At 38.7% G+C, this 27,306-nt stretch overlaps 1 protein-coding gene across 3 annotated transcripts in view; it reads left to right on the forward strand.

Moving 5' to 3' along the window:
• The window catches only part of LOC149225605 (CBBY-like protein), a 399,435-nt gene that overhangs the window by 49,776 nt on the left and 322,353 nt on the right, over window positions 1–27,306 (forward strand). For all 3 annotated transcript variants that reach the window (XR_016247681.1, XM_089377197.1, XM_089377199.1), the window contains exons 2-4: window positions 6,405–6,454; window positions 6,757–6,820; window positions 7,278–7,326. Coding sequence is in view for 2 of the 3 variants with exons in the window: in XM_089377197.1 (XP_089233323.1) it covers window positions 6,405–6,454; window positions 6,757–6,820; window positions 7,278–7,326 (163 nt within the window). In the remaining variant the exon portion in view is untranslated. The remainder of the gene's footprint in view (window positions 1–6,404; window positions 6,455–6,756; window positions 6,821–7,277; window positions 7,327–27,306) is intronic.

Consider the following 27,306-nt stretch of genomic DNA (forward strand, 5'->3'; position numbering starts at 1 on the left):
ATTAATGGGTATTAATAAAGATAAGGGTGAGAAGCTTCTAAGAGATGAGGATCAACTCTGTTTTAATCTTAGTCGTTGATTAGGGACTTAATCTCGGCTGTTGATTCGTCAACAGGAAAAGTATAAGAGAAGACTTGAGGATCATTTCGAGACACCGACAGATATTCAGTATCTCAAGGAAAATCGATTCTCAAGTAGAGGAGGTCGATTTCAGAGGGAGAGTTGCAGGGTGGAGGAAGAGGAGGGCATCAACAGGAGGTAGTGACTGAGGAGGAGGTGACGTAGGGACAGTGGGAGATAGCGCAGAGAGAGACGCAGTCCAGAGGAGAGACACAAAGCTTATGCAGGCTGACGCAGAGGTACGTAGAGCCACTAAAAGCTAGTTGGGCCACGCAGAGTGATGCAGAAGTGGGAGCAAGGTCGGCAAAGTCTTAGAAGGTCTCAAGGGGAAAGTGTCAGGTATTTTCTTTCAGTTTCTTTGTAAAATCATTCCTTGTAAAAGCAATTGATGCTGAAGATTAATAAAGCGCTCATCTGCTGCATCGATTTTCCCAAATTGGGTTTTTCCGGGGACAATTGTCCAAAAATAATTGTGTTGATGTGATCGGTTCTTGTGCATGTTTTTTTTCTCTGGGTAATTATGTGATAGCTGCAGTAGAATTTATTTTAATATTTGCTGAAGGGATTTCGTAAATAAATTATTGTGAATAATAAGTAGGTGAAATAAATCAGTTGCTGCAGTAGTAGAATTTCTGTTTAGAAATTTTCACATCCTAAATTTCCTTCTACTCCAAAAAGAATCGAACACTGTCGTTATCAATCTTCACCTTGGACCTATTGCTCACCAAATACTGTCAGAACTTGGCCAACGATGCATTCTGTCCAACATCTCCTTATCATAGATAGGATACAAACTCTCATGTGGTTGTAGCCTTTGGCTCTTAAATGCAATTGGGTGGTCTCTCTGCGCCAACACTGCTCCAATACCCTCTCCATATGCATCCCACTCCAATACAAAGGGTTGTGAAAAATTCGGTAAAGCCAAAACCGAATAACTGCTCATCACTCTCTTGAGGTGCTCAAAAGCCTCCTGTGCCACGTTTGTCCACTCAAACGCTCCCTTCTTCGTCAAGTCTGTGAGGGGTGCTGCCAACTGTGAAAATCCCTTCACAAACCGCCTATAGTAAGTGCATATGCCCAGGAAACCCCGCAACTCCATCACATTCCTAGGTGTAGGCCAATCCAAAATAGCTTTGATCTTCTCTTGATGGACCCTGACTCCATCCTCTCCAATCACATGCCCTAGATATAACATCTCTGTCACTCACACTTGGACATCTTGGCATAGAACTGTTGCTCCTCCAAGATGCGCAGGACCTCCTCCAAGTGTTGCAAATGCTCCTCCCATGTCCTGCTGTAAATCAAAATATCATCGAAAAATACCAGCACAAATCTATGCAACTACTTGCGGAACACATGGTCCATACAAGACTGAAAAGTAGCTGGTGTGTTGGTTAGCCCAAAGGGCATCACCAAGAACTCAAAATGCCCATAATGACATCGGAATGCAATCTTCGGGATGTCCCACTCCCTCACCCGAATCTGATGATATCCCGAGTGCAAATCTATCTTAGAGAAGTATTTAGCTTCTTTAAGCCCATCCATCAAATCATCAATGCACGGAATCTGGTATCTGTTCTTTAATGTGTTTTTATTTAGGGCCCTGTAATCATTGCACATGCGAAGCGTCCAATCCCTCTTTTTCACCAGCACAACTGAAGAAGCAAAGGGACAAGAACTGGGTCTGATGTGTCCCAAAGCCAACAACTCCTGTATGGCTCTCTCTATCTCATCCCGATAGGCCTTGGGATGTTTGTAGGGTGTAGTGATGACTGCGTGCACACCCTCCTCCAGCTCTATAGTATGCTCAAACCCTCTATTTGGTGGACATCCTGGGGGAATGTCATCAAACATTGGCTGATGCTTCTCTAATAGTGCCAAAATATCTGGATGTGGTTGTTGCTGCTTCCCTGTCTTAGAAATGCGCAACTCTACTGCCCATGCTATGTCCCCACGTCTCAAGTCGGCCTCCATCCTGTGTGCTGATACTGTCTGTGGTGGATATGAGTGCATGCCCCTCAATAATACTAGTCTCCCATCTGGTCCCATGAACTCCATCTCTAACTTCTTCCAATTAGTGGTGACGCGTCCTAGAGAATATAGCTACTGAACACCCAACACCACATTGGTGTCTAGCACAGAAATGATCTGTCATCGATTAATTTCCCATGGTTAGGGTAAAGCTGGGAACATATCTAATGCACTACATGGTCCGATCCCCTGGTACAAGCACTGAAAATCCCTCAATATGCCTCTCCACTCTACTATCTAAGCATCAATAAAATTGTGGGTAGCCCCACTGTCCACTAGCACTGAAGCACGCTATCCCTGCACTGTGCCCCCGATATGTAGGGTCAAATACTTCGGGACTGCCTGAAGCGAAGCAATAAATCTTCCTATAGGCAAAAGTGGTCCTCCTCCCTGCGGTGCTGGTGGTGGTGGTCCACCTCCCATGGATTGGGTTCCTCCATCTCTTGGTCCATCTCATCATCAGGCCCGCTATCTGAATATGCCTCAATGTAATGTGCCTTTCCCTTGGTTGTTCGTTTCCCCCATTTCCATCCTGACCCTCCATGTGTATCCTGGTGTTATCAAGCTCTGTATCATAGAAATGATTAGGTTCTTCTCCTCTTCCGCGTCCTTTTCTTCTACCGCTGCCCCCGCCTCTGGTACAATAGATTATTCCACTAAAGGTTTAGACATCATCTGCTCTTGTGCCCATAGTTAGCCAAGAACATGCTCTGATACCACTGTAATATTCCAAACTGGGTAATACAATGAATAACAAAAACATGCACTAAGCTACAACAAGAAAAGACAACCATGCAAGCACAATTTTACACAAGAATAAATAGATCAACAAACCATAGAATAGCAACAACAAATCTGAGCCATTTTATTAAAAATTTCTTGGAGAGGAGTACAATAGAGTAGAATGATAAAACTTGGGCTTGCTACTTCAAGCATGCAATACCCAGGTGAATATCTAAGCAAACTCCAACTGGAAAAGGCCCAATCTGTCCAAATGCACTACCCAGAAAATTACTTCTGCTATTGGAGGCAAATTTTGAAATGATCCTGTTGATTTGGGGTAGCATCGGTTGTTCTCTAGCCATGAAAACTGTTGGAGAGGCTAAAGCACATGAGATTTCCAAGACCCAGAAATGGTTTGGGCAGATTCTAACCAGTTTGGGAGATATTAAAATAATTAATATTTTTAACGGAGTTCCTAAGTCTAAACTTAGGAAAAATAAAATATTAATGGGTATTAATATAAAACTGGGTTAGAATGTTCCAAAAGTCATGGATCAAGCCAAATCTAATCTTAGCCGTTGATTAGAGATTTAATCTCGGCCGTTGATGGATCAACGACAAAAGTATAAGAGGAAGCATGAGGGTCAGTTCGAGAATACACCAAAGTGATCAGTCATTCTATTCTCTAGAGCAGGGTTTGCTAAGAGAGATAGAATCAGTGATCAACAATGAGGGGCAGTGAATACATAGCAGAGAGGCAGAGTTGGTACGAGAGAGACAACGTAGAGCTGGGAGAGGTTGACGTAGAGGCAGCTGGGTGCTACGCAGAGGCAGCTAGGAGCTGCGCAGAGCGAGGAGAGGCCAATGTGTGGGACACAGAGGGTCTAAGGGCTAACATAGAGGCTCCAGAAGCTGACGTAGAGGCTAGCAGAGCTGACGTAGGGCCAAGAGGCAGCTGGGAGATTTTCGTGGGGCAGACTGGGTGCTGGTGAGCCGGGAAGGGTGACACAGTCCCCATTAGAGTGACGTAGAGTAGTGGAAGCTGCAATTGTTGCTGTGGGATCGTTCATCCAGTCATTGATCAACCGAAATATTTGTTTCCGAGGAGAGGTACTACTACTGAGGGCATTCTCTGTTGGGTGAGCCATTTCTGACACCCTGGTTGTATTATGAAAACTGCGTAATAATAAAACCCTCTGAATAGCTGCACCGGTTTTCCCGCATTGGGTTTTTTTGCAGACATTGGTCCAAAAATAACGATGTCACTTGTTTGCTTGTTTTCTTTCTGTTGTTGATCTGTAGATGTTGACACTGTACATGTGTTTATTTTCAGTATTTACATGGTAAATAACTTGTTAAGTAATTAAACAAGTAGGAAGAAATAAACCAGATAGTACAGGAAGAATTTCTAACGAGTTAAAGTTAGAAATTCCAATAGATCCCTCAATAATGCTCCAAAAATTCGTAAAATTTAGGAGAAGGCCCCTCACACCCAATCCAACCTAATGCAGAAAAATCTCAAGCTGAATCCACCAATCATTTCCGCCCCAAATACTGCGTGTAGCCCCTCTTAGTCTGCCAGTGAGCTACAGGAATCGAACTGTTGTAAAATGCACAATTTCCCCGAAGGGAAACTCCCCCAAAACCTAGCGAAATTCCTTCCTCAAACACCTGGCCAAAATCAACTCCAATATCCAGCACAACACTGCTGCTTGACCATTGCGCAGAGAACAACCAGTAAACTCCAATGCAGGCCCAAGGAAGAGAATTTTCAATCCACAAATCTCCAGCACTTTCAGCCCGGAAATTTCCTACAAACAACTCGTCCTCAAAGGAAAATTTCCCTAAAATAGCCCGCCCAGAAGACAACAAATGCTAACTCCTCAAACACCAATGAAATCCTCCACTATGTTCTCCAGAAACTCGCACAATCTGAAGAAGCACTGCAAAATCCCAGAAAAGATACAAAAATCTGCCCGCAATCTCTCTCCTAGAGTGGCACTCGAAGGTCCCTGAAGAAGAGCTGGAATTTCCGCTTGGAAATTCCTTGTGCTCAACAACACTGGTTGACTTGGCTAAGAAGTTCAAGCAAACTCTCCAAATTCTGAAATGAAATGCCAAGAAGCAAAAATGAAACTCTTCCCTTCCTTTTATAATTGCTGCTCAGCCTTCCTTGTGGGTTCCACCAATTCGATCCCCTTGCTCATTCCCTTTTCCGTGTGGTTCGATTTCTCCTTGGGAGTTCAATTTCCCTTCTTAAGTGATCCCCACAACTTATCATCATTTTAATTTTCCCTTTTTTCTCCCAAGTTTAACCTTTATTTCTTAACAAAATTTAATTTGAGCCTCCACAACTTATTTCTCCCAAGTTTTATTTATCAAATTGTATATTAATTGCCAAAATTGCAAAATTGAGAATTTCCTTAGCAAAATTATTAGTTGGGGATATGGCATTGTGCTCCTCATGTTCTATTCTGTTATTTATGGTATAATTCACATGGCATCATTCTAGATTTATTAGAGGTTTAAGTTATTGGAAAAGGTCACATGCAAACTGCAGCTAAACAAGCATTCATACCCACCTTGCTTGCCTGGAATTGATACTACAGTGAAAGAACATTGTAGCAACTTATAATCTGCTTTCCATTCTGCTTTGTCTCTATGATATGTGTTGCAAAGTTATGAAGAGAAGGAGATCACTTTTGGCTGTTCTTTTTAAAGCACTGAAATGCATGTAATGATTTTGGGATTTTTCTTTCCATATTCTACCATAGCGAGGAACAATTGTTCCGAACCTTTTCTTTCCACTCTCAAGTGTTTTTGTATTCTCTTTCTAGTAAATCCTTCATTTATCCACCAATCTGCACCGGATAATTATCTATAGAGACTACATTTCTTTCTCACAAGGCTCCCATGTCTAGAAACATGTTATTCACTCATAGCTCCTTTATAATTTTTCTTTGTTGTCGACTTTCATGACTGTTACTATAAATGGGAAAAAAGGTAGAAAAGTCACATAAGCAGTTATGGCTTTAACCAATGTTAATACAGATACAACATCAACACAAGTTAAGTAATTGTTGTTTTTGGTAACAAAAAGATTGCTTAATTTATGTTGACAGAAATTACAGTGATATTTAAAGATCCCACATGGTATGAAATATGCGGTTAGCTGATATGAAATATGTGGTTAGCTGAGAATGATGTTGTTTCATGGAGGTTACAATCCATATTTGTGGAACTCTTCTATAGCGGTTACAAAGAGGCCGGACTGCTTGGATACATTGTATTTCTAGTTCTAACAACTACTGACATATTGACTATAATAGATGCATGCCACAAATCTGAGTCCCTATTTGGAAACTATAGAGGCTGGGCTGGACATGATAGTTCTATATTTGAAAGTTAAAACTGATTTAGGATTTTAGTTTACTGCGGATGTCAATACTGATGCAGGGCTAATGATTGAGCTTGCTGGATAACTAGTAAGTAGTTCAAATGTTCAGTGAACATTTTGTTTCTGCTTTCAGGGTTCTTGCTGATGTGAACCGCTCCGGCAATCGTCATGCCTTCAATGTAGGTGGGCCCACTTCCATTCTACATTTGATCAGTAACTTTAGCTTTTCCCTTATGCTGTACAGTTCAGTTGATTCTTTGAAATGGCTTGGTACTTTCTCCCTTTTCTATACTTTAAGAAGTGGTGACAATAAAGGACATGTGATGGAAAAGCTAGAAAACTCCAGGAAAAAATAAATTGCCTAGCCTAAAGGGATATCCAGTAGAAAACATAAATTCTCTTGTTTTATGAGATTAAAATGCTTGGAGGGAGTAAAAGGTTGCTATTGTTCATTATACACCTTACCTAGTTGCTTTGAATGCCAGCTTTTCAGAAATTAGGATTGGATTGTGCAAATTGGACGGAGCCAGTTTATATGGATCTAGTCAGGTCTGCTATCTGAACACTTCTAGTCCTTGGTATATTTCTTAATTTATAACTCTCTTTGAAAAGATCTCTCTATATCCACAATTTATAGCAGTTGTTGGTGTCAATTTTGTTCTTGTATGTTTATAAATTTTCAGTTTCAGTTATAGTAGCTGCTGGAATATTAGTAGAAGTAGAATTGAAAATTGTCATGATTTTTAAAGGATGTGTTCTATTTGTCCAAAATTATCATTATTATTTATTAAAGAAACCAAATATCGTTTTGGAGGTCTACCAATATTAGGAATTTTGATTCCCCCTTACCTTTTGAGCTAGCGAGTTTTAAAGTGTGCAGCATGGGAAACTCTATTTACCAACTTTTATTTAGCTTGTTTTGTGTTGAATATTGAGAACGTGGAATTCATTGAGGTGCAAGTAAGTTGGAATGTTTTGTGTCATTGTTTTATTCTCAATTTTGCAGGAAAGGAGGGGGAGATGAGAAAAGGATGCTGATTTTATTTTTTGAGAGGGTATGCTGTTCTTGATTCTCCAACATTTCTATTGCTCTATGTATTGACTGTAGAGTGATACTGATAGATGACTACGTACAGTTTAGTTCGTTCCACATTTTTGATTCCATAACAAATAGGGAGATCCATATAGATATTGATAGACGACTACATACAGTCTAGTTCATTCAACATTTTTGATTCCATAGCAAGAAGGGAGATTCATATATCTTAGCATTATAAAGAAGGAACATTTTAACTCTCTTGAATGCATGGTCTCTTCCATGGGCTTCTTGTTAGATTGCATTTCTAATTGTAATTCAGTTCTTCCTATGGCTTATGGGGTATAGAAGTTTAGATTCTGAGATGAAGGAAAAAAAAATGTTACAAGGCTATGGTATTTGTAGGTACTAGATTGCATTTCTGACTAATTCAGTTTTAACTTTTAAGTATGACCTATCAGGTATAAAAGTTTAAGATAAGTTAGAGAAACAGCTTTGAAGGCTAGTTATTATTTCTCTTTGGAATATCTAGGGGTTATCGTCATTGTCCCAGAAGTTGGAAGCTATCGTCAAGGGCCTGTAAGTGACAATTTAAGCTTTAGTTTAAGATCATGTAATGAGAATGGGGCCGACTTATATACCCTAGGCAGGTGCCCTTTCATGAATGGTCATGTCTCTAAGACATGCCTCTTCATTACTAGCTAACTATTAGTTAATTAATTACTACTTCTTATTTATTATATTTATATTGATTATTTTTATATGAATTATATTCATAACAGATCTGCAAGAGACAATCTTCATGATGAATTCTATAAGCAATTAACCAGAATGGGCTCATAGTGTCATAGATGGCAAAGATAAACTACAATCTGCCATTTTTTATGAATACCAAATCATTTGGGCTCCTTTCTTGCTGGATGCATAGTGGATGTAGATTTGAGACTTTTGGCTCAGAATGATAAGCTTTAAAGATTGTTTGTGCCATTATTTTTTGCACAAAGGCATATGTGCTTTACATTGCTCTGATTAGTTGAGATGAGCTTTGGAAGCAAATTACTTCAGGAAGACATCACTATGGTTGGATGTTGAGTTCATGAACAAATTTTATTAGAGATTTGCTTTATAAACTTGGGCCACAAACTGGTACAGGAAAGAGATGATTATAGTAGTTAAACATGTAATGCATGCCCAATCAATGAATTGCTTTAGTGTGATGCTCAAGTCTTGCCTAAGTTACGAAAAACTTCTTCTAGAGGTTCCTAAAACACCATTCAGTGTGTCAAATACTAAAACAGAGGGGATACATGAGGGCTGTTGCTCCTTCAGGGGTAACTATTTCCAGAGCCAGCCTCTCATGGGGTGTGGTCGTATTGCTTGCATGAGCTTTGTTTCTCATCTCATCTTGACTCAAGACTTTCTCTAATTTTCTCCTTCAGATATATGATGATCCTGCCTCACATCATTCCTCGGTTCTTTTAGATGCTTTAGCCATGGTATTGTAGCTTCTATCTCTTACGCCTTATGTTAGGGTCCAACCCTAACCACTTTATTTACGTAATAAGCCCATGGGGTCGAGTTAGAGTCATAGTTAGTTAGAGAGTCAAGAAAGTCCGCATTAATAATAATTGTAAGTGGTAGACTCGCATTATAGAAAAGGGACCACAATTAGTTGTAAATGGGCCATAGTTAATAAATAAAGTGGTTAATCCATGTTATGCGAGGAACCACTAGTAGTTAGGGTTTTGGATGTCATTAAGCTATAAATAGTCTTAGCTAGTAGGGGAAAGATCATCAAGTTTTATTGTAATTGAGCTCTGCTTTGTTGGAGGTTGCCCCCTCAAAGAGGCAAGTGAACATTGTAATTTGCTTCTGAATAATAAAGTATCTTGCAGTTTGTCTCATTTCATGTGATAATTCTATGTTTTGGATTATATTGCTTTGTATTTCTGGTATTCTGGATTTCTCGCAGGTCAAGAGTATAACAAGTGGTATCAAAGCACTTTCTAAGACCAGTTGTGCCTCCAATTTTCGCAGATTTTTTTCAAGGCTAGAGACGTCTTCCAAAGTCTTTAAACCATGGGATTTGTCGTTGAGCGCATAAAACTGCGGATTTGGGGAGGTATGTACGCAGGAACTACAAGAGGTGGTCATGCTTGTTGGACTCCCTTGTAACCCCTGTGGGTACCCCTTCGAGTAGTAGCACATTAGACAGAACCGCGCACGGATTTCACTTCCATGTACCATTGGGTATATCAGAAGCTCCCTAGGATAACCTGAAACCTAACCTTAGATAAGCCGCCAGTCGTCTTGCTGCTACAGTACATTGAGAACAACACTTGGGGAGATTACTCGCACGTACAATAGGGTAGTCGGGTAGTACGACTAAGGGTATGGTTGATCCTCCTTAGTTAGCGCCCTGAAAGATTGGGCCAAGTACTATTGTTGGACCCTTGCATATATTGTGATTTGTAGCACCTGACACTCCTTTGTGACCATAGTTCCCTCCGCTATCTGAAGATCGCCCTCTACCTGGTCTTCGAGATCATATCCAGTTGTTGGGGTTCGATTGCCGCTGTCTAGATCAGATCCAACAGTCGGGGTTTTACCGCCACCGTACATATCGGATTCAATAGTTGGGGTTTTCACAATGCAGATCAGACTCTTTGTGCAGTGAGGGTTTTGGCCACCATAGTCCAGATCAGATTGTCGCAACACATTTTGCAGTACCAAGACCTTGGGGTTTCTGTTACTATAGTCCAGGCCCGATTTTTGCAAGATATTTGGCAATATCAAGCTTTTTGAGATTCAGCAACTGCACTATTTATCAATTGGGAGTAAAACTCCTTTCGGAGTAAAAAAAAGTCCAAGGCCATCCCGGGACGCTTGCAAGAGACTTAGCCCGTAAGCTTCAGGATGACTAGTTGGTCGCAGTGATACCATTCACTTGTAAGCCCCAGGGAAAATTTTAAGAACCCCCCCTAAATTTATAAATATAATAAATGGGCGAATCTCCATGGTATATAGGAAAAATGGGAGGCGATTTTATCAATAATATAATATGTATATATAATTTTTTGGCGAATCTCTCACCACGTATGGCGAATATTTTACTCAATTATAAAATCTTGTAAGATCTTGGCGAGTCTTTCACTAAATAATAAAACTTTGTAAAGTCCTAGTGAATCTTAGCATAGGCTACATGCTGGTTTAATTCCCCCATTTAAATAGGCTACATTCCAGGTGAATACCATGGGTCAATACCATGTGCCATTTTGGTGAATACCATGGGTCAATACCATGTGCCATTTTTATTTTTATTAATTCTAATATTAGGGTTAATAATGGTTTTTTGCATGGTATTAATAACAATCTAGTCCATGGTATTTGTCCCATAGTATTTTGGCCATAGGTTTCACCTAAATATAACCCATTTTTTGAGTGTTCGTAAATATAAGGTGACTTATGGAGTAAATATAAAAAAAGAAAATTATTTGTTTACCATACCTCTCGTTTATTTATATTTTTATTAATTTACCATACCTCTTTTACAAATATGGTATTTGGCCCATAGGATTCACTTAAATAAAACCTCTTTCTTGAGCCTTCATAAATAGAACGAGGGTTATGGACTAAATATAAAAAGAGGTTTTATTTATTTACGATACGTCTAGTTTATTTATATTTTTATTTATTTACCATACCTTTTGAGTAAGTATAAAAAGATGTTTCATTTATTTACCATACCTCCACTTTACCTATATTTTTATTTGTTTACACCCTTACATGTATATAAGGTGACTTATGGAGTAAATATTAAAAATGTTTAATCTATTTACCATACCTCTCATTTATTTATATTTTTATTAATTTACCATACCTCTTCTATAAATATGGTATTTGGCCCATAGGATTCACTTAAATAAGACCTATTCTTGAAAATGGGCGAATGGATTTACTTAAATAAAACCTATTCTTGAAAATGGGCGAATGGAAGGTTGTAAGTCCTAATTTCAAGGGCTAAATTTACCTTTTTTACCCTCTCCCTTAAAATAAGGTGGGCTATTTGAGGTGATTTGTAAAAATGTACTATGATACAAAATATTCGCCCACTAAAAATTTAAAACCCCTTAATTTCGCCAAAGGGCGAACATTCGCCCCTAAAATTATCCTTAGTAAGCCCCAATTTTTCGGCTGTCCCAAATTTTTCCTCACGTAGCTTCAAGTGACCCACTTCACTAGACTCCCGAGCTTGCCCTCTTTCCAAGCATACTACTCTTAAGTAAGCTCAAAAATTTGACCGGGTTTGGTGTATGCTCGGTACTAGATCTCAAGTTATGGCTGTGGAAAGGGCAGTCGAGAAGGTTGACAAACTTGAGAAAATATTCGAGGAATTTGAGGGGAAAATTTCTACCCAGATCTCACAACTAGCAGACATTATAAATACGTCTTGTAGGGAGGAGCCTAGTGTTAATGCACACATAGAAGGAGAATCCGACCATCACGTTCACTTCCATGGAAATTACTGCTCTTCGAGCCACCAGACCCCCAAGCTGGACATGTACAAATTTGATGGCTCTAACCCTACAGTATGGGTAACACAAATGGAACAATATTTTTTCCTTAATGATTTCTACGACGATGGAACTAAACTACATGTCGGAGCCCTTTACTTGGATCGAGAGAGATGGCAGTGGCATCCGAAATGTTATCCAGGGAGAGCAACTTGGAACATGTTCGCAAAAGCCATATGTGATCGCTTTGATCACGAATCTAATTTTTTGGGCCGTCTCACTAAGCTCTGGCAAATAGGTACAGTAAAGGACTACATTGCAGCCTTTGAACAATTGGCCATCAGAATTGACAGCCTAGGAGATGACTTTTACTTGGAATGTTTCATTAGTGGCCTAAAGGAAGCCGTCCAAGCCCATGTCCGAATGCATCACCCACCTACTTGGTTGGACACATGTCGCAAGGCCTTAGATGTGGAAGTCACCTTAAATGCCCAGTTGAATCGTCCAAATTTTGTCGCCAAGGGACGTCACGCCCAAGATCCAGGCCCCACCCAAACACTTAAGGTTCAAAAGGTGTCGCCGAAAGAAGGAAACAATGACTATGATACGACTGCGATGACAAGTACTCCCTCGGACATAAATGCAAGGAACCAAAATTCTTTCAAATTGATGCTACTAATAACAACTCAACAGATAAAGCTCCATCCCCTGAGGTCCCTGAAGAAGAAGCAGGCGAAACCCAAACCAACGCAGATAATGATCTCACAGCTACGCCAGATGAGCCAGTTATATCACTACATGTCTTGGTTAGAATTTCTTCACCCCAGACTCTCAAAATCCGTGGTTTTATTAAACATCGGCCAGTAGTGGTATTGATTTATAGTGGCAACACTCATACCTTTGGCCATAAGAGAGTCACAGAAATTGTTCATTGCTTTGTACAGGTAGTATCTAATTTCCAAGTCCTTATCGCTGATGGGGGGACCATGAAATGTGAAGGACGCTGTGAAAATATTAAGCTTCAAATGGGAGACTACCACCTAAAGACCCACATGTTTGCCATTGAAATGGGTGGTTGTGACATTGTCCTTGGTGCTAAATGGCTTCGCACACTGGGCCCTATCACAATGGATTTCCAGGAGTTATATATGAGCTTTAAGTAGAACGACCACATTCATACATTGAGGGGACTCCAGGCAAGTGCTCCTACTATCATCAACTCACATCGAATGGAGAAGCTTTTAAAAAAGGGCCATCATGGAGTAGTCGCCCAATTTAATGCCATCTAGGTCATTGAATCCACTACTCCTCATATTCATCCTGAGATGCAACAAGTATTAGATTGCCACTAGCGGGTCTTTGACAAACCTAAAGAGCTTCCACCCTCTAGGGGTGAACATGATCATAACATCCCTTTGGTCCTGGGTGCCTAGCCGCCTAATGTCTGCCCATATCGATATCCTTTTGCCCAAAAGAATGAAATTGAAAAAATCATCAAGGAACTCCTTGAAGTCGATGTTATCTGTCCCAACACCAACCCTTATTCATCTCCAATGGTCATGGTTCTAAAGAAAGATGGAGAATGACGCATGTGTCTGGACTTTCGGGCCCTTAGCAAGCTCACTGTCATGGAAAAATTTCCTATTTTGGTTGAAGATGACCTACTTGATGAACCACATGGTGCTAAATTCTTTACCAAGCTAGACCTTGGTTTGGGCTTGTTGTCGCGCGGATTGACACGACAACGCTCAGACCGGGGGCTGTCACTCTGATCCCCGATCCCTCCGTTTAAGCCTGTCTCCCGCGGCTAAGGGGGGTAGTCCCTGTGAGATGATGAGACCAACTGTCGACCAGTTGGTTGGGAGACATGAGATACGCTATAAAAAGGACGCGATGGATTTGATTAATTGAGCAGACCAGTGCCTTAAGAGATTGATGTAGAAACGATTACTTGTTAAATGATATAGGAACATGGACCATGGACAGCAACCATCTATCATCAGCTAAATCACATGACCAAAACGATATCTAGCGATTAAAAAAAAAACTTCGAAAAGATGAACGTGCTAAAATGAAACCAAAAAAAAAAAAAAAAAAAAAACCTTAAACCCTAATAAAAAACTGCATAAAGCAAAAATTAAAACCCTAGATCAGCTAATTAATTTACAGATTTGGCCCCTTAACAGCCAGATTCAGCAATAAGCACGGAAAACATTTTAAAGAACAGAAAGTTCAGATCGTCACTGTGAAGAACTTCAGAAAATCTCTCATGCAAACTTAGAAAAATAAACCGAATGATAGACCCAGGATCAAGTCCAACTGGGCTCAGCAAAAAAAATGCTTGCGGGAGTTGGCTGGTTCAGCCGAGAACTTCCCCGAACGCCCACAAATTTCCTTCAGAAAATGTTTTCTGCACAGCTCAAAACAACCGTCAACAAAGAGGGCAAAAAATGCTGCTAGATCTCAAACAGTAATGGAGATACCTGCCATTACTTCAGAAACCCTAACAGCACCCAAACCCCAGCAAGTGAACAAGATACCTGTGCTCACAATACTCTACGAAAAGCTATTATTAATGGCTGAAAATAACATATGCAGAAAATGAAATGATCTCACAGCATTCCAAGAGAGTAACACCAGCAAGATATGGACCCCAAAGTCTTCCTTTATTAACCAGAAACAGATTTACAAGAGAGCTTCTTCAGTATCTGATTCACAGATCGAATGAATCTGAAATGACCACCTAAGACCCTATATAAAGGAAATGATCCCAACGGCTAGTTCGAATGATCCATGTAGAAATGATCTCGACCGTTGATGAAGATCAAGACATCTCTTGATCTCATCCGTCGATTTATTCAATTAATTTTTTATTATTATTTTTTAAATTCTTATTATTTATTATTTTATTATTATTTTTAAAATTTTTTTATTATTATTTTTTATTTATTTCATTTTTTTAAATTTTTAAATTTTTTATTATTTATTATTTTATTATTATTTTTTAAATTTTTTTTTATTATTTTTTATTTATTTCATTTTTTTAAATTTTTAAATTTTTTTATTATTTATTATTTTTTTATTATTTTTTAAATTTTTAAATTTTTAAATTTTTTTTTATTATTTTTTATTATTTTTTATTTATTTCATTTTTTTAAATTTTTAAATTTTTTTATTTATTTTATTATTTTATTTCATTTTTTAAATGGATCATCGAACTAAACCTTTGGAAGCATCACCCAGGACCTAGGACTTAGGACTCATGAGGGGATTTAAAACATTTTTCGACCCTCAAGACACATTACATCATGTCTTTTACAACTTACATCTCAAGGGGACAAGCCCACTTAACACAGACCCTCATAAATCACCCAGTTCTGCGACACAACTATAATCTAGCATATTAACACACTAGGATTCTCCTAAAGTTCTAATGACAAAATCCATCCCGGCTTTGGGGTCAGGTTTGAAGGAAAACTCTGCCGATCCATGGATCGGTGAGACGAAAAACCTTCCGGGACATAGATTATCATAGAAAGTTAGGTCCACCTAGGCAATTTTACATACATGACTCTGATCTGCTTAGATTATTTACAATTCATACATGCAGACTGGGTTTACAATTGAAATGATCAAGCTGCTGATGACTGTAGGCTGGCACGGACACGTCGTTCAGGTGCTACCCCTTTCTGCCAAGAAAAGAGGGTGTACTGCATGGGAAGTTGACCAGTAGAGGTCAACATCTGGCTCTACTTGGGGACACGTTGCTGCTTGCAGGAATGTGAGAATCCAGAATCTGCATCCATACAACACAAAAATAAGTAGCGTCCATCCAAAATCATCATATACATTAAGCACAATAAAGATACAAGCTCTTCATTTATTAACTATCTAAAGCAGAAACGAAAATGCGGAAAAAACAAGGAGTAGGGTTAGAAATACGATACAAAGGATGCCCTACGGCATCAGATGTGTTCAATATAGTGCATACTGAGCATTTGCCTGCTTTCAGGCAAATCTGTCGGCTGCTTGTCGGATGTGCCATGTCCCATTTTGCATATGGTAGGACTCTTTCCTATCCGAAAATCAAGCTGCTTGCGGCCGTCTGATGCGTCAAATCTTCTTCTCATTTTCTTTCTCTTGCGCTTTTTCTTTCTGGCTGGTTGAATTACTGATGACCTGGTACTTTCTGTTTCAAAGCTATCAGATGAAGTATGTAAGATATGCGTGCTATGTCTTTCTTCATCTTGCATCTGATCTTTATCATTCTTAAGTCTGTCTGGATCACCCTCAATCAACCATCTTTCAATCGAATCAACAACCTCCCAATAATAAGATGAATCTTGTTGCAGCAAATGAGAAGACTCCTGATCTGTTGATGTTTGCTGGTTTCTCTTATCTTCCAATTGTTGAAACCTTTGAACCTGTATTCTAATGGCATTTATCTGTCTAGAGCATTCATCCCTTATAGCACTGATTTGTATGGCATGGTGCTCTTGCATGTGTTTTATTACTTTATCATTCTTTTCTTTTATGTCCATCAAGCAATGTTGCATGAAATTTATTTCTTCTTCATGATTCGCTTGCATGTCAGCCAACTGATTGTTATGATTGAACGTTATGATAGTCATTTCCTCATCCATAGTTAATAAATTGTTTTGCATAGAGTCAATTTCCCTATCATGATCAGCTTTAATGGTCACCATATTCTCTTCTAAGACTGACATCTTGCTATGCATGTTTCCAATTTCTGTTTCATATTTAGTTTTCATGGCCTCAATTTCTCTAGCATGGTGACTTTGCGTGACCTCAATCTCCCTATTACGTTTTTCCAGGTGGGCGCATAAAGTTTTCACATCATTGACATAATTAGTTTGGTTGATTTCCATATTCCTTACCAGCATCATTAGATTTCGTAAAATTTGCTTTTGCTCTTCCCTTTCATTGTCATTTGTCCCTGATTTTTCACTATCATGAACTTGATCTGCAATATTTCCGGTGGATGACACATTCTGACATGATGAATCGTCTTGGGATCTTTCAGCTGGACCTCTTATCAAATTACTTTCATTCTGTTGCACAATTTTAGAGGCAGAAGGCAAGCTGTTTGGACTATCATATCTATCTTTAAAAGCATTGAGAATGTCTTGTAAAGAAGTGAAAAAATCATTAGGAAAATTATTAAACCAATTCAAGGCATCACCCTCTAAAGAATGGACAAATAGACGCATCTTGAAATCTTCATGATTATACTGAGGAAGTCTACAATATATGATCATTACACAAGTAAACATGTTTAAATGCTTTCTAACAGCGACCGGATCACCACCCGAGAACTTAAATAATTTAGAAATGGCCTCTTTCGGAAGATCATGGAGATTATCAGTAAAATGACATGGTTTAAATGAATAATCCATGATGAACAATGAAGGATCAAATGGATGATAGAAAGAGATTTATGCTCAAGAAAATTAAGAGATGAGAGAAGTGGAGTCGCCACTTGAACAATGAATCTGATTCTAGGATCCAAAAAGTAACCACAAGCAGATATGAGGAAAGCTTCTTGTCTGGGAAAAATGAGAAAGTGGAGTCGCCACCCAAACAAAAAACAGACCGAAGAGATGCTACTGATATGGCGAAAAATAAAGCAATAAAAGATCCAAATGATAACCCAAAAGGTTGAATTTGCCAGCTCAAAATGAGAGATGAGAAAGATGATAAGGTGAATGTCGATGAAACTCCAGGAACAGAAAAACTCTGTCCCCGGCAACGGCGCCAAAAATGTTGGCGTTGCCGGCTCAAATGAATGATAAAAAGATGAACGATGAATGATGAAAAGTCGTTGAAACACCAAGGACAGAAAAACTCTATCCCCGGCAACGGCGCCAAAAAATGTTGTCGCGCGGATTGACACGACAACGCTCAGACCGGGGGCTGTCACTCTGATCCCCGATCCCTCCGTTTAAGCCTGTCTCCCGCGGCTAAGGGGGGTAGTCCCTGTGAGATGATGAGACCAACTGTCGACCAGTTGGTTGGGAGACACGAGATACGCTATAAAAAGGACGCGATGGATTTGATTAATTGAGCAGACCAGTGCCTTAAGAGATTGATGTAGAAACGATTACTTGTTAAATGATATAGGAACATGGACCATGGACAGCAACCATCTATCATCAGCTAAATCACATGACCAAAATGATATCCAGCGATTAAAAAAAAACTTCGAAAAGATGAACGTGCTAAAATGAAACCAAAAAAAAAAAAAAAAAAAACCTTAAACCCTAATAAAAAACTGCATAAAGCAAAAATTAAAACCCTAGATCAGCTAATTAATTTACAGATTTGGCCCCTTAACAGCCAGATTCAGCAATAAGCACGGAAAACATTTTAAAGAACAGAAAGTTCAGATCGTCACTGTGAAGAACTTCAGAAAATCTCTCATGCAAACTTAGAAAAATAAACCGAATGATAGACCCAGGATCAAGTCCAACTGGGCTCAGCAAAAAAAATGCTTGCGGGAGTTGGCTGGTTCAGCCGAGAACTTCCCCGAACGCCCACAAATTTCCTTCAGAAAATGTTTTCTGCACAGCTCAAAACAACCGTCAACAAAGAGGGCAAAAAATGCTGCTAGATCTCAAACAGTAATGGAGATACTTGCCATTATTTCAGAAACCCTAACAGCACCCAAACCCCAGCAAGTGAACAAGATACCTGTGCTCACAATACTCTACGAAAAGCTATTATTAATGGCTGAAAATAACATATGCAGAAAATGAAATGATCTCACAGCATTCCAAGAGAGTAACACCAGCAAGATATGGACCCCAAAGTCTTCCTTTATTAACCAGAAATAGATTTACAAGAGAGCTTCTTCAGTATCTGATTCACAGATCGAATGAATCTGAAATGACCACCTAAGACCCTATATAAAGGAAATGATCCCAACGGCTAGTTCGAATGATCCATGTAGAAATGATCTCGACCGTTGATGAAGATCAAGACATCTCTTGATCTCATCCGTCGATTTATTCAATTAATTTTTTATTATTATTTTTTAAATTTTTTAAATTTCTTATTATTTATTATTTTATTATTATTTTTAAATTTTTTTTTTTTTATTATTTTTTATTTATTTCATTTTTTTAAATTTTTAAATTTTTTATTATTTATTATTTTATTATTATTTTTTAAATTTTTAAATTTTTTTTATTATTTTTTATTTATTTCATTTTTTTAAATTTTTAAATTTTTTTATTATTTATTATTTTTTTATTATTTTTTAAATTTTTAAATTTTTAAATTTTTTTTTATTATTTTATTATTTATTTCTTTTTTTTAAATTTTTAAATTTTTTATTTATTTTATTATTTTATTTCATTTTTTAAATGGATCATCGAACTAAACCTTTGGAAGCATCACCCAGGACCTAGGACTTAGGACTCACGAGGGGATTTAAAACATTTTTCGACCCTCAAGACACATTACATCATGACTTTTACAACTTACATCTCAAGGGGACAAGCCCACTTAACACAGACCCTCATAAATCACCCAGTTCTGCGACACAACTATAATCTAGCATATTAACACACTAGGATTCTCCTAAAGTTCTAATGACAAAATCCATCCCGGCTTTGGGGTCAGGTTTGAAGGAAAACTCTGCCGATCCATGGATCGGTGAGACGAAAAACCTTCCGGGACATAGATTATCATAGAAAGTTAGGTCCACCTAGGCAATTTTACATACATGACTCTGATCTGCTTAGATTATTTACAATTCATACATGCAGACTGGGTTTACAATTGAAATGATCAAGCTGCTGATGACTGTAGGCTGGCACGGACACGTCGTTCAGGTGCTACCCCTTTCTGCCAAGAAAAGAGGGTGTACTGCATGGGAAGTTGACCAGTAGAGGTCAACAGGGCTATCACCAAATACGCATGAAGGAAGCAGACATCCCCAAGACAACCTTCCGAACTCATGCAGACCATTATGAATTCTTGGGCATGGCATTTGGTCTCTGTAATGCTCCATCCACTTTTCAAAGTCTCATGAACCACCTTCTGAAACCATATCTCAGAAATTTTGTCTTGGTCTTCTTTGATGACAATTCTCATCTACAACATAACATGGGACAAACATCTTCAGCATGTGGACCAGATATTGCAACTCTTCCAAGATCACAAATTATTTGTCAAATTATCCAAGTGCTCCTTTAGCGTGGAAGAAGTATAGTATTTGAGACACATTGTGAAGGAGTGAGGGTTGATCTGAAAAAGATTCAGGCAATGCAAGATTAGCCCCAACCAAAAACTTTGAAGAGTTTGAGGGGATTCTTGGGTTTCACTGGCTACTATTGCAAATTTGTTCGCAATTATGGACACATTGCCAGAACTGTCACTAATCTTCTCAAGAAAAATTCATTTCTTTGGACTGACGCAACTCAACAGGCCTTCTTGGCTCTCAAACAGGCCATGTGCTCCACTCTAGTATTGGCCTTACTAGACTTCACCAAATCTTTTGTGATTGAATGTGATGCTTCAGGTATGGGTATTGGCGCAGTATTAATGCAGGAAGGTAGACCATTGGCTTTCACCAGTCAACAACTCAGTGGCAAACATCTGGGTCAATCTACTTATGAGAAAGAAATGATGGCCATCTTACATGCAGTAGACACCTGGCGACCATACTTATTGGGGCGACGTTTCCAAATCTGCATGGACCATCATAGCCTAAAATATTTTCTAGAGCAATGTCTATCGTCGCCACAACAAAATAAATGGCTTGCAAAAATGCTGGGATATGATTATGAGATAATTTACAAGAAGGGGCGTGACAATGTAGTGGCTGATGCCTTATCGCGCCAATTTGAGGATGAGAGCACCCTTCTATCACTCTCTCTACCCATACCAGATTGGATTGAAGAGGCCCGCAATGAATGGTTCTCCCACCCCTCTCTGTCCCAACTCATTAATAACTTAAGAGAAGATCCTAATTCCTCAGCAGACTACTCTTGGAAGGATGAGATTCTTTGCTACAAGGATCGGGTAGTGCTATCCCCGGCCTCCACCCTCAAAACTTGCATCTTGGACGAGTTGCACTCACCTCCAATTACAAGACTTTCAGGCTTTTAGAAGACTTCTGCACAAGCACGTTGTTCTTTCATTTGGACCGGCATGAAGAATGCCATTCTTACTTTTGTAGTTGAATGTGATGTGTTCCAACAAAACAATGGGCAAACAATCAAGTTACTGGGAATCTTACAACCATTGCCACTCCGTGCTTCAGTCTGGACGGATGTTTCCATGAATTTCACCACTGGTCTCCTAAAGTCAAGCAACAAATCAGTCATCATGGTGGTGGTTGACAGACTTCCCAAATATGCTCATTTTTTGAACTCTACTACACCCATTTACCTCAAAATTGGTGGCTCAAGTTTTCTTGGACCAAAGCTTCCAACTGCATGGCATGCTGACTTCCATTGTGTCTGATCGAGACCCCATTTTCACCAACAAATTTTGGCAGTGTTGTCGCGCAGATTGACACGACAACGCTCAGACCGGGGGCTGTCACTCTGATCCCCGATCCCTCCGTTTAAGCCTGTCTCCCGCGGCTAAGGGGGGTAGACCCTGTGAGATGATGAAGACCAACTATCGACCAGTTGGTTGGGAGACACGAGATACGATGTAAAAAAGCACTCGATGGATTTGATTAATTTAGCAGACCAGTGCCTTAAGAGATTGTTATTAAAACGATTACTTGTTAGATGATGTAGAAACATAAACCGTGAAGAGCAATCATTTATCATCAGCTAAATCACAATGCTTTAAGAATAATCGAAACGATATCCAGCAACTGAAAGTTTCGAAAAGATAAATGCTTTAAACCACCACGAGAATCATAAACCATTAACTAGATATCATATTCGCATCTCGACTTGAAAAAATTCAGATCTCAGCATGAAAGATATAACATGAAAAACCACTGAAACTGGCAAAACTAATTTTCCACAAAATTTTAATATTTTTTCAAAAATTTTTTTAAATCTTTTTTCAATTTTTTGTTTTTTCAATATTATAAAAATGAAAATTAAAAATTTAAAATCTATTCTAAAACTAAACTATAAATAAAAAATTAAACCAAAAATCTTTTTTTTATTTATTTTTATCTAAAATTCATGAAAACTTTAAACATAAAATCTAATTAAAACAAAAAAACTAATTAAAATTAAGCTTAATCCTAAACTAAACTTAAAAATAAATTAAAATCTAACCTAAAGTTAAATCTAAAACATAAATAAAGAATATATTAAAATCTAATGATTAAATTATGCAAATCTATAAACCTAAAACTATAATCTAAAGAAATAAATCAAAATCTAAAAACCGTAACCATATAAAACAAACCAAAATCTAAAACATGAAAAATTCTAACCGAAACTATACGCGTAACAAATGAAATCATTTCGCTACCCTACTGATCGAAATCACACACGCAATCGTATTGAGTTTAAACGAGTTTGAGAAACAACCTGCGGAAATACGAATCGTAATGAGAAAATGCGGAAAAAACGCAGGGTTATGAAAGATACAACCTGAAGATTGCCGAATGAAATTGACTTACGCATGAACCACAATCGGTTATTCGAACAGAGAACCGTAAACCCAAAGGCGCAGATAGACTTACGCTTGATGAACCACGTGATCTCCCTCAGCAAAATTCGAAAAGGATTTATGTTATTACCCTTGCCTCAGTCGATGGTGGCGGACGGATCTGTGTATACTGACCCTGGACGTCTGACGGATTTGAGCCGTTGAGGATTGATTCAAAACCGTGTTGATACCGAATTGAAACAACTTTGATTTGCTCAGATCAGTTACATGGCGTGTATAGTTTGTTTTCTTTGTGCATTTGCAGGTGCGATTTAGACGGCGGAGGTGAATGCTGCAGCGGATTTGAATTGGAACGACCTCAATTTGCACGCATCCTCATCGCTGCAGCAAACAAACCAAGGAAATACGCTAAGCAAATCAGAAATGCTACAGGATGACGTCTCAGCTGTGCAGATGGAGTTCGATAAAAACTGGCGTCCATAGCAAAAATAATATTTGATCCTCGCTCAGTTTTAAAAGGTCGATCAGTTTTGTTTTGAATGGGTGCGATAGCTTCGTCGTAGCCGCAGGAGAAAAGAGGCACCGTAACCGACGTTTGAAATGGCAAATGCCCACAGGATGACCAACAGCAGCGTGGAAAGATAGCTCTTTGGACAACGAAGAAATGACCCTGCAAAATTTTTTCCTCCAGATCTTATCTGTAACCTGCAAGAGAAAGATAACTTAAGATGGAGTATGCCAGAAGCTAACCTAAAAACCCTAAGCCCTAATAAAAACTTTACAAAACAAGAATTTGAAACCCTAGATCAGAGAAAATTGAAACCCTAAGACAGCTGATTAATCTACAATTTTGGCCCCTTAACAGCCAGATTCAGCAATGAGCACAGGAATATTTTAAAGAAATAAAGCCTTTAGATTTTCACTGTGAAGAACTTCAGAAAATCTCTCATGCAAATTAAAAATAAACTGAATGATAGACCCAAGATCAAATCCAACTGGGCTCAACAAAAAATGCTTGCGGGAGTTGGCTGGTTCAGCGGAGAACTTCCCCGAACGCCCACAAAATTTCCTTCAATGATGTTTTCTGCACAGCTCAAAACAACTGTCAATAAAGAGGGCAAAAATGCTGCTAGATCTCAAGAAGTAATGGAGATACCTGCCATTACTTCAGAAACCCTAACAGCACCCAAACCCCAGCAAGTGAACAAGATACCTGTGCTCACAATACTCTACAAAAAAGCTATTATTAACGGCTGAAAATAATATATGCAGAAAATGAAACAATCTCACGAGTCACAGCATTTTAAGAGAGTAACACCAGCAAGATATGGACCCCAAAGTCTTCTTTTATTAACCAGAAACAGATTTACAAGAGAGCTTCTTTAGTATCAGACTCACAGATCCCTTTTGTCTGAAATGACCCCTAGCACCCTATTTAAAGGAAATGATCCCAACGGCTAGTTCGAGTGATCCATGTAGAAATGATCTCGACCATTGATGAGGATCAAGACATCTCTTGATCTCATCCGTCGATTTATTCACTTAAAATATTATTTTATTTTATTTTTAAAATTTTTAAATTTATTTTATTATTTTTATTCATTTTTTTAATTTTTGAATTTCTTAATTTTTATTTATTTTATTTCATTTTTTAAATGGATCATCGAACCAAGCCTTTGGAAACATCACCTAGGACCTAGGACTTAGGAATCACGAGGGGATTTAAAACATTTTCAACCCTCAAGACACATTTCATGATGACTTTTACACTTTACATCTTAAGGGGGAAAACCCCTTTAACATAGACCCTCACAAATCACCCAGTTCTGCGACACAACTATAATCTAGCAGATCAACACACTAGGATTCTCCTAAAATTCCGATGACAAAATCCATCTCGGCTTTGGGGTCAGGTTTGAAGGAAAACTCTGCCGATCCATGGATCGGTGAGACGAAAAACCTTCCGGGATGTAGATTACCACTAGAAAGTTAGGTCCACCTAGGCAATTTACATACATGACTCATATCTGCTAAGATTATTTACAATTCATACATGCAGACTGGGTTTACAAAAAGATTAAGCTGCTGATGACTGAAAGATGGCACGGACGATGTCGATCAGATGCTGCCCCTTTTTGCAAAGAAAGGGGGGGTGTACTGCATGGGTAGTTGACCGGTAGTGGTCAACAGGCAGGAACTTTTCAACCTAGAGGGCATGCAACTCCAACTCAGTACCGCTTATCATCCCTAAACTGATGGTCAAACAGAAGCAATCAACAAATGTTTGGAGACCTATCTGAGGTGTTTCACTCCAGACAAGCAACATCAATGGGTACAGTGGCTACCTTTAACTGAATGGTGGTATAATACTAACTATCATGAAACCACCAAGATGACGCCATATGAGGTAGTGTATGGCCAACTCCCACGTTCACCAGTTTCTTATATCCCTAGATGTTCTAAAGTATATGCAGTTGATTAACTCCTACAGAACCGTGCCGCCATGATCGTTCACCTCAAAGATAATCTACATCAAGCTCAAAACAGAATGAAGCAACAGGCTGACCAACATTGTTCCGAGCGCTCATTTCAAGAAGGGGATCAGGTATTCCTACGACTCCAACCATATAAGCAAACATCTCTCAAATAAAAGGGTTGCCAAAAACTAGAATGAAAGTTCTATGGACCTTATCAGATACTTTAGTGCATAGAAGCAGTAGCTTACAAACTGGACTTGCCACCTACTTAAAAAATCCATCCGGTCTTCCATGTATCGTGCCTCAAGAAAGTGGTGGGGAACAATTGCACAGTTCAAACAAGTGTACCCGAATTGGATGAGCAAGGCTCACTTTGGCTTCAACCAGAACGGGTCCTGGATACTCACGAAAGACATATCCGCGGCTGCACGATAAAGGAAGTCCTCATCAAGTGGAAAGACACCTCTCTAGAAGATGCGACATGGGAACCAACCACTATTCTTTAGCAGTTTCCGCAGCTTCAGCCTTGAGGACAAGGCTGCTTTTGATGGGGGAGGGCATGTTAGGGTCCAACCCTAACCCCTTTATTTATGTAATAAGCCAATGGGGCTGAGTCATAGTCATAGTTAGTTAGAGAGTCAATAAAGCCCACATTAATAATAATTGTAAGTGGTTGACTTGCATTATAGAAAAGGGACCACAATTAGTTGTAAACGGGCCATAGTTAATAAATAAAGTGGTTAACCCGTGTTATGCAAGGGACCACTAGTAGTTAGGGTTTTGGATGTCATTAAGCTATAAATAGTCTTAGTTAGTAGGGGAAAGATCTTCAAGTCTTATTGTAATTGAGCTATGCTCTGTTGGAGGTTGCACCCTCTAAGAGGCAAGTGAACATTGTAATTTGCTTCTGAATAATAAAATATCTTGCAGTTTGTCTCATTTCATGTGGTAATTCTGTGTTTTGGGTTATATTGCTTTGTATTTCTGGTATTCCAGGATTTCTTGCAGGTCAAGAGTATAACATCTTAGATGATACATGCACTTGTAGATGGTACACTATGTTTTCACACACATGGTGCTATATTCTTTTGGTTAAACATATTCATTTCAGTTGTTGTTCTATGGTTTCATGTGTGGTTTCCTGCTTAGACATGGTGTGATGGTTTCTTACCTGGTCATGAATGTGGTAAACATTGGGTGTGATCTAATAACACTCCATAATAATAAAATTTCTATTGTTTCGCCTCGTTGTACCATGGGGGACATAATTTTCCCTAGATAAGTGTCATTTGGTGTTTGGTTAAGATGTACTACTAGAGATCTAATTGATGTTACATGCGTCATATCCTGAAACATGCTTAACACTTTACGTCTGTCCCATTCACCTCAAATTATCACTGCTCATGTTTGGCTTGTCATATTTCTTTCAACAAGGTCCAACTAATCAAATGAAGACCCATGTATACAAGCCTAAATTGAATAAAGCCAAAAAATGATAGAGGTAAAGAGCAGCATATTAAAATAGTTATGGTGCCCGAGATATACCATCTCACTAAGAGGCCTTTACCCCTAGATCCTCTGCATTACTAATGCATATCTAAGGACCAAATCAAAGAAACAAAGAAAATATAGAGAAATGGGTAGCAAAATAAAATTCCAAGGTGGTAACTTGAAGCTTGATGCTCCCCCTTAAGGCTTATATATGGAATTAATGAAGACTGTTAGATCTTGAAAGCTAGTTGGAGAAGACATAAGGATTTCACATCATCATACATGACTATAAGTGTCAATACATAAAGTTTCCACTTCCCCTTTTGCATGCTATCCATCATATCACCTACTTCTAACTCACTGATCTAGGAAATACCTCATGTTAGGATTTGTTATGTGTAATAAGGGTTAAGATTTCCTACCATGAATGTTAGAAGAAATCAATTGTTGTGCGATGCTTATTGAGGCTTGACTCGCTACTGCAAGTGGGTGCCTTGCGTTGTGATCTGTGTACTTGCATCAAGTGTAGCATCTATGTTAAATTTCCTTAGTGCCAACACCTAGTTAGTTACTTCCTAGTAGATTAGATCTACTGAACAATAACACGATTGATATTTTAACACAAATAAGTAAACAATGGAAGCAAATTAAATCATAATCTCACAATCACATGCGTACATATTTCTACCCTTCAAATTGGTTCTTCATTTATTAAATTTAGAGCTTACAAGGGCACCCTTCCTAGGATAACCACCCTCTCAGGAAAATACATACAAAAAATACCTGGAATTGATCCAACTGATCAAGCCCTAGATTTTTCCTTCGATTTGCTTGGTTGATCTGTATTTCCCTTGATGTCTGTTACACCTTCCTCGAACCTGACACACTTGAATGGAAGTCATT

The sequence above is a fragment of the Pinus tabuliformis genome, chromosome J (genome assembly GCF_031772625.1).
Source record: "Pinus tabuliformis cultivar Carrire ecotype Pingquan chromosome J, CPIR1, whole genome shotgun sequence".
NCBI classification, from domain to species: Eukaryota; Viridiplantae; Streptophyta; class Pinopsida; order Pinales; family Pinaceae; genus Pinus; species Pinus tabuliformis.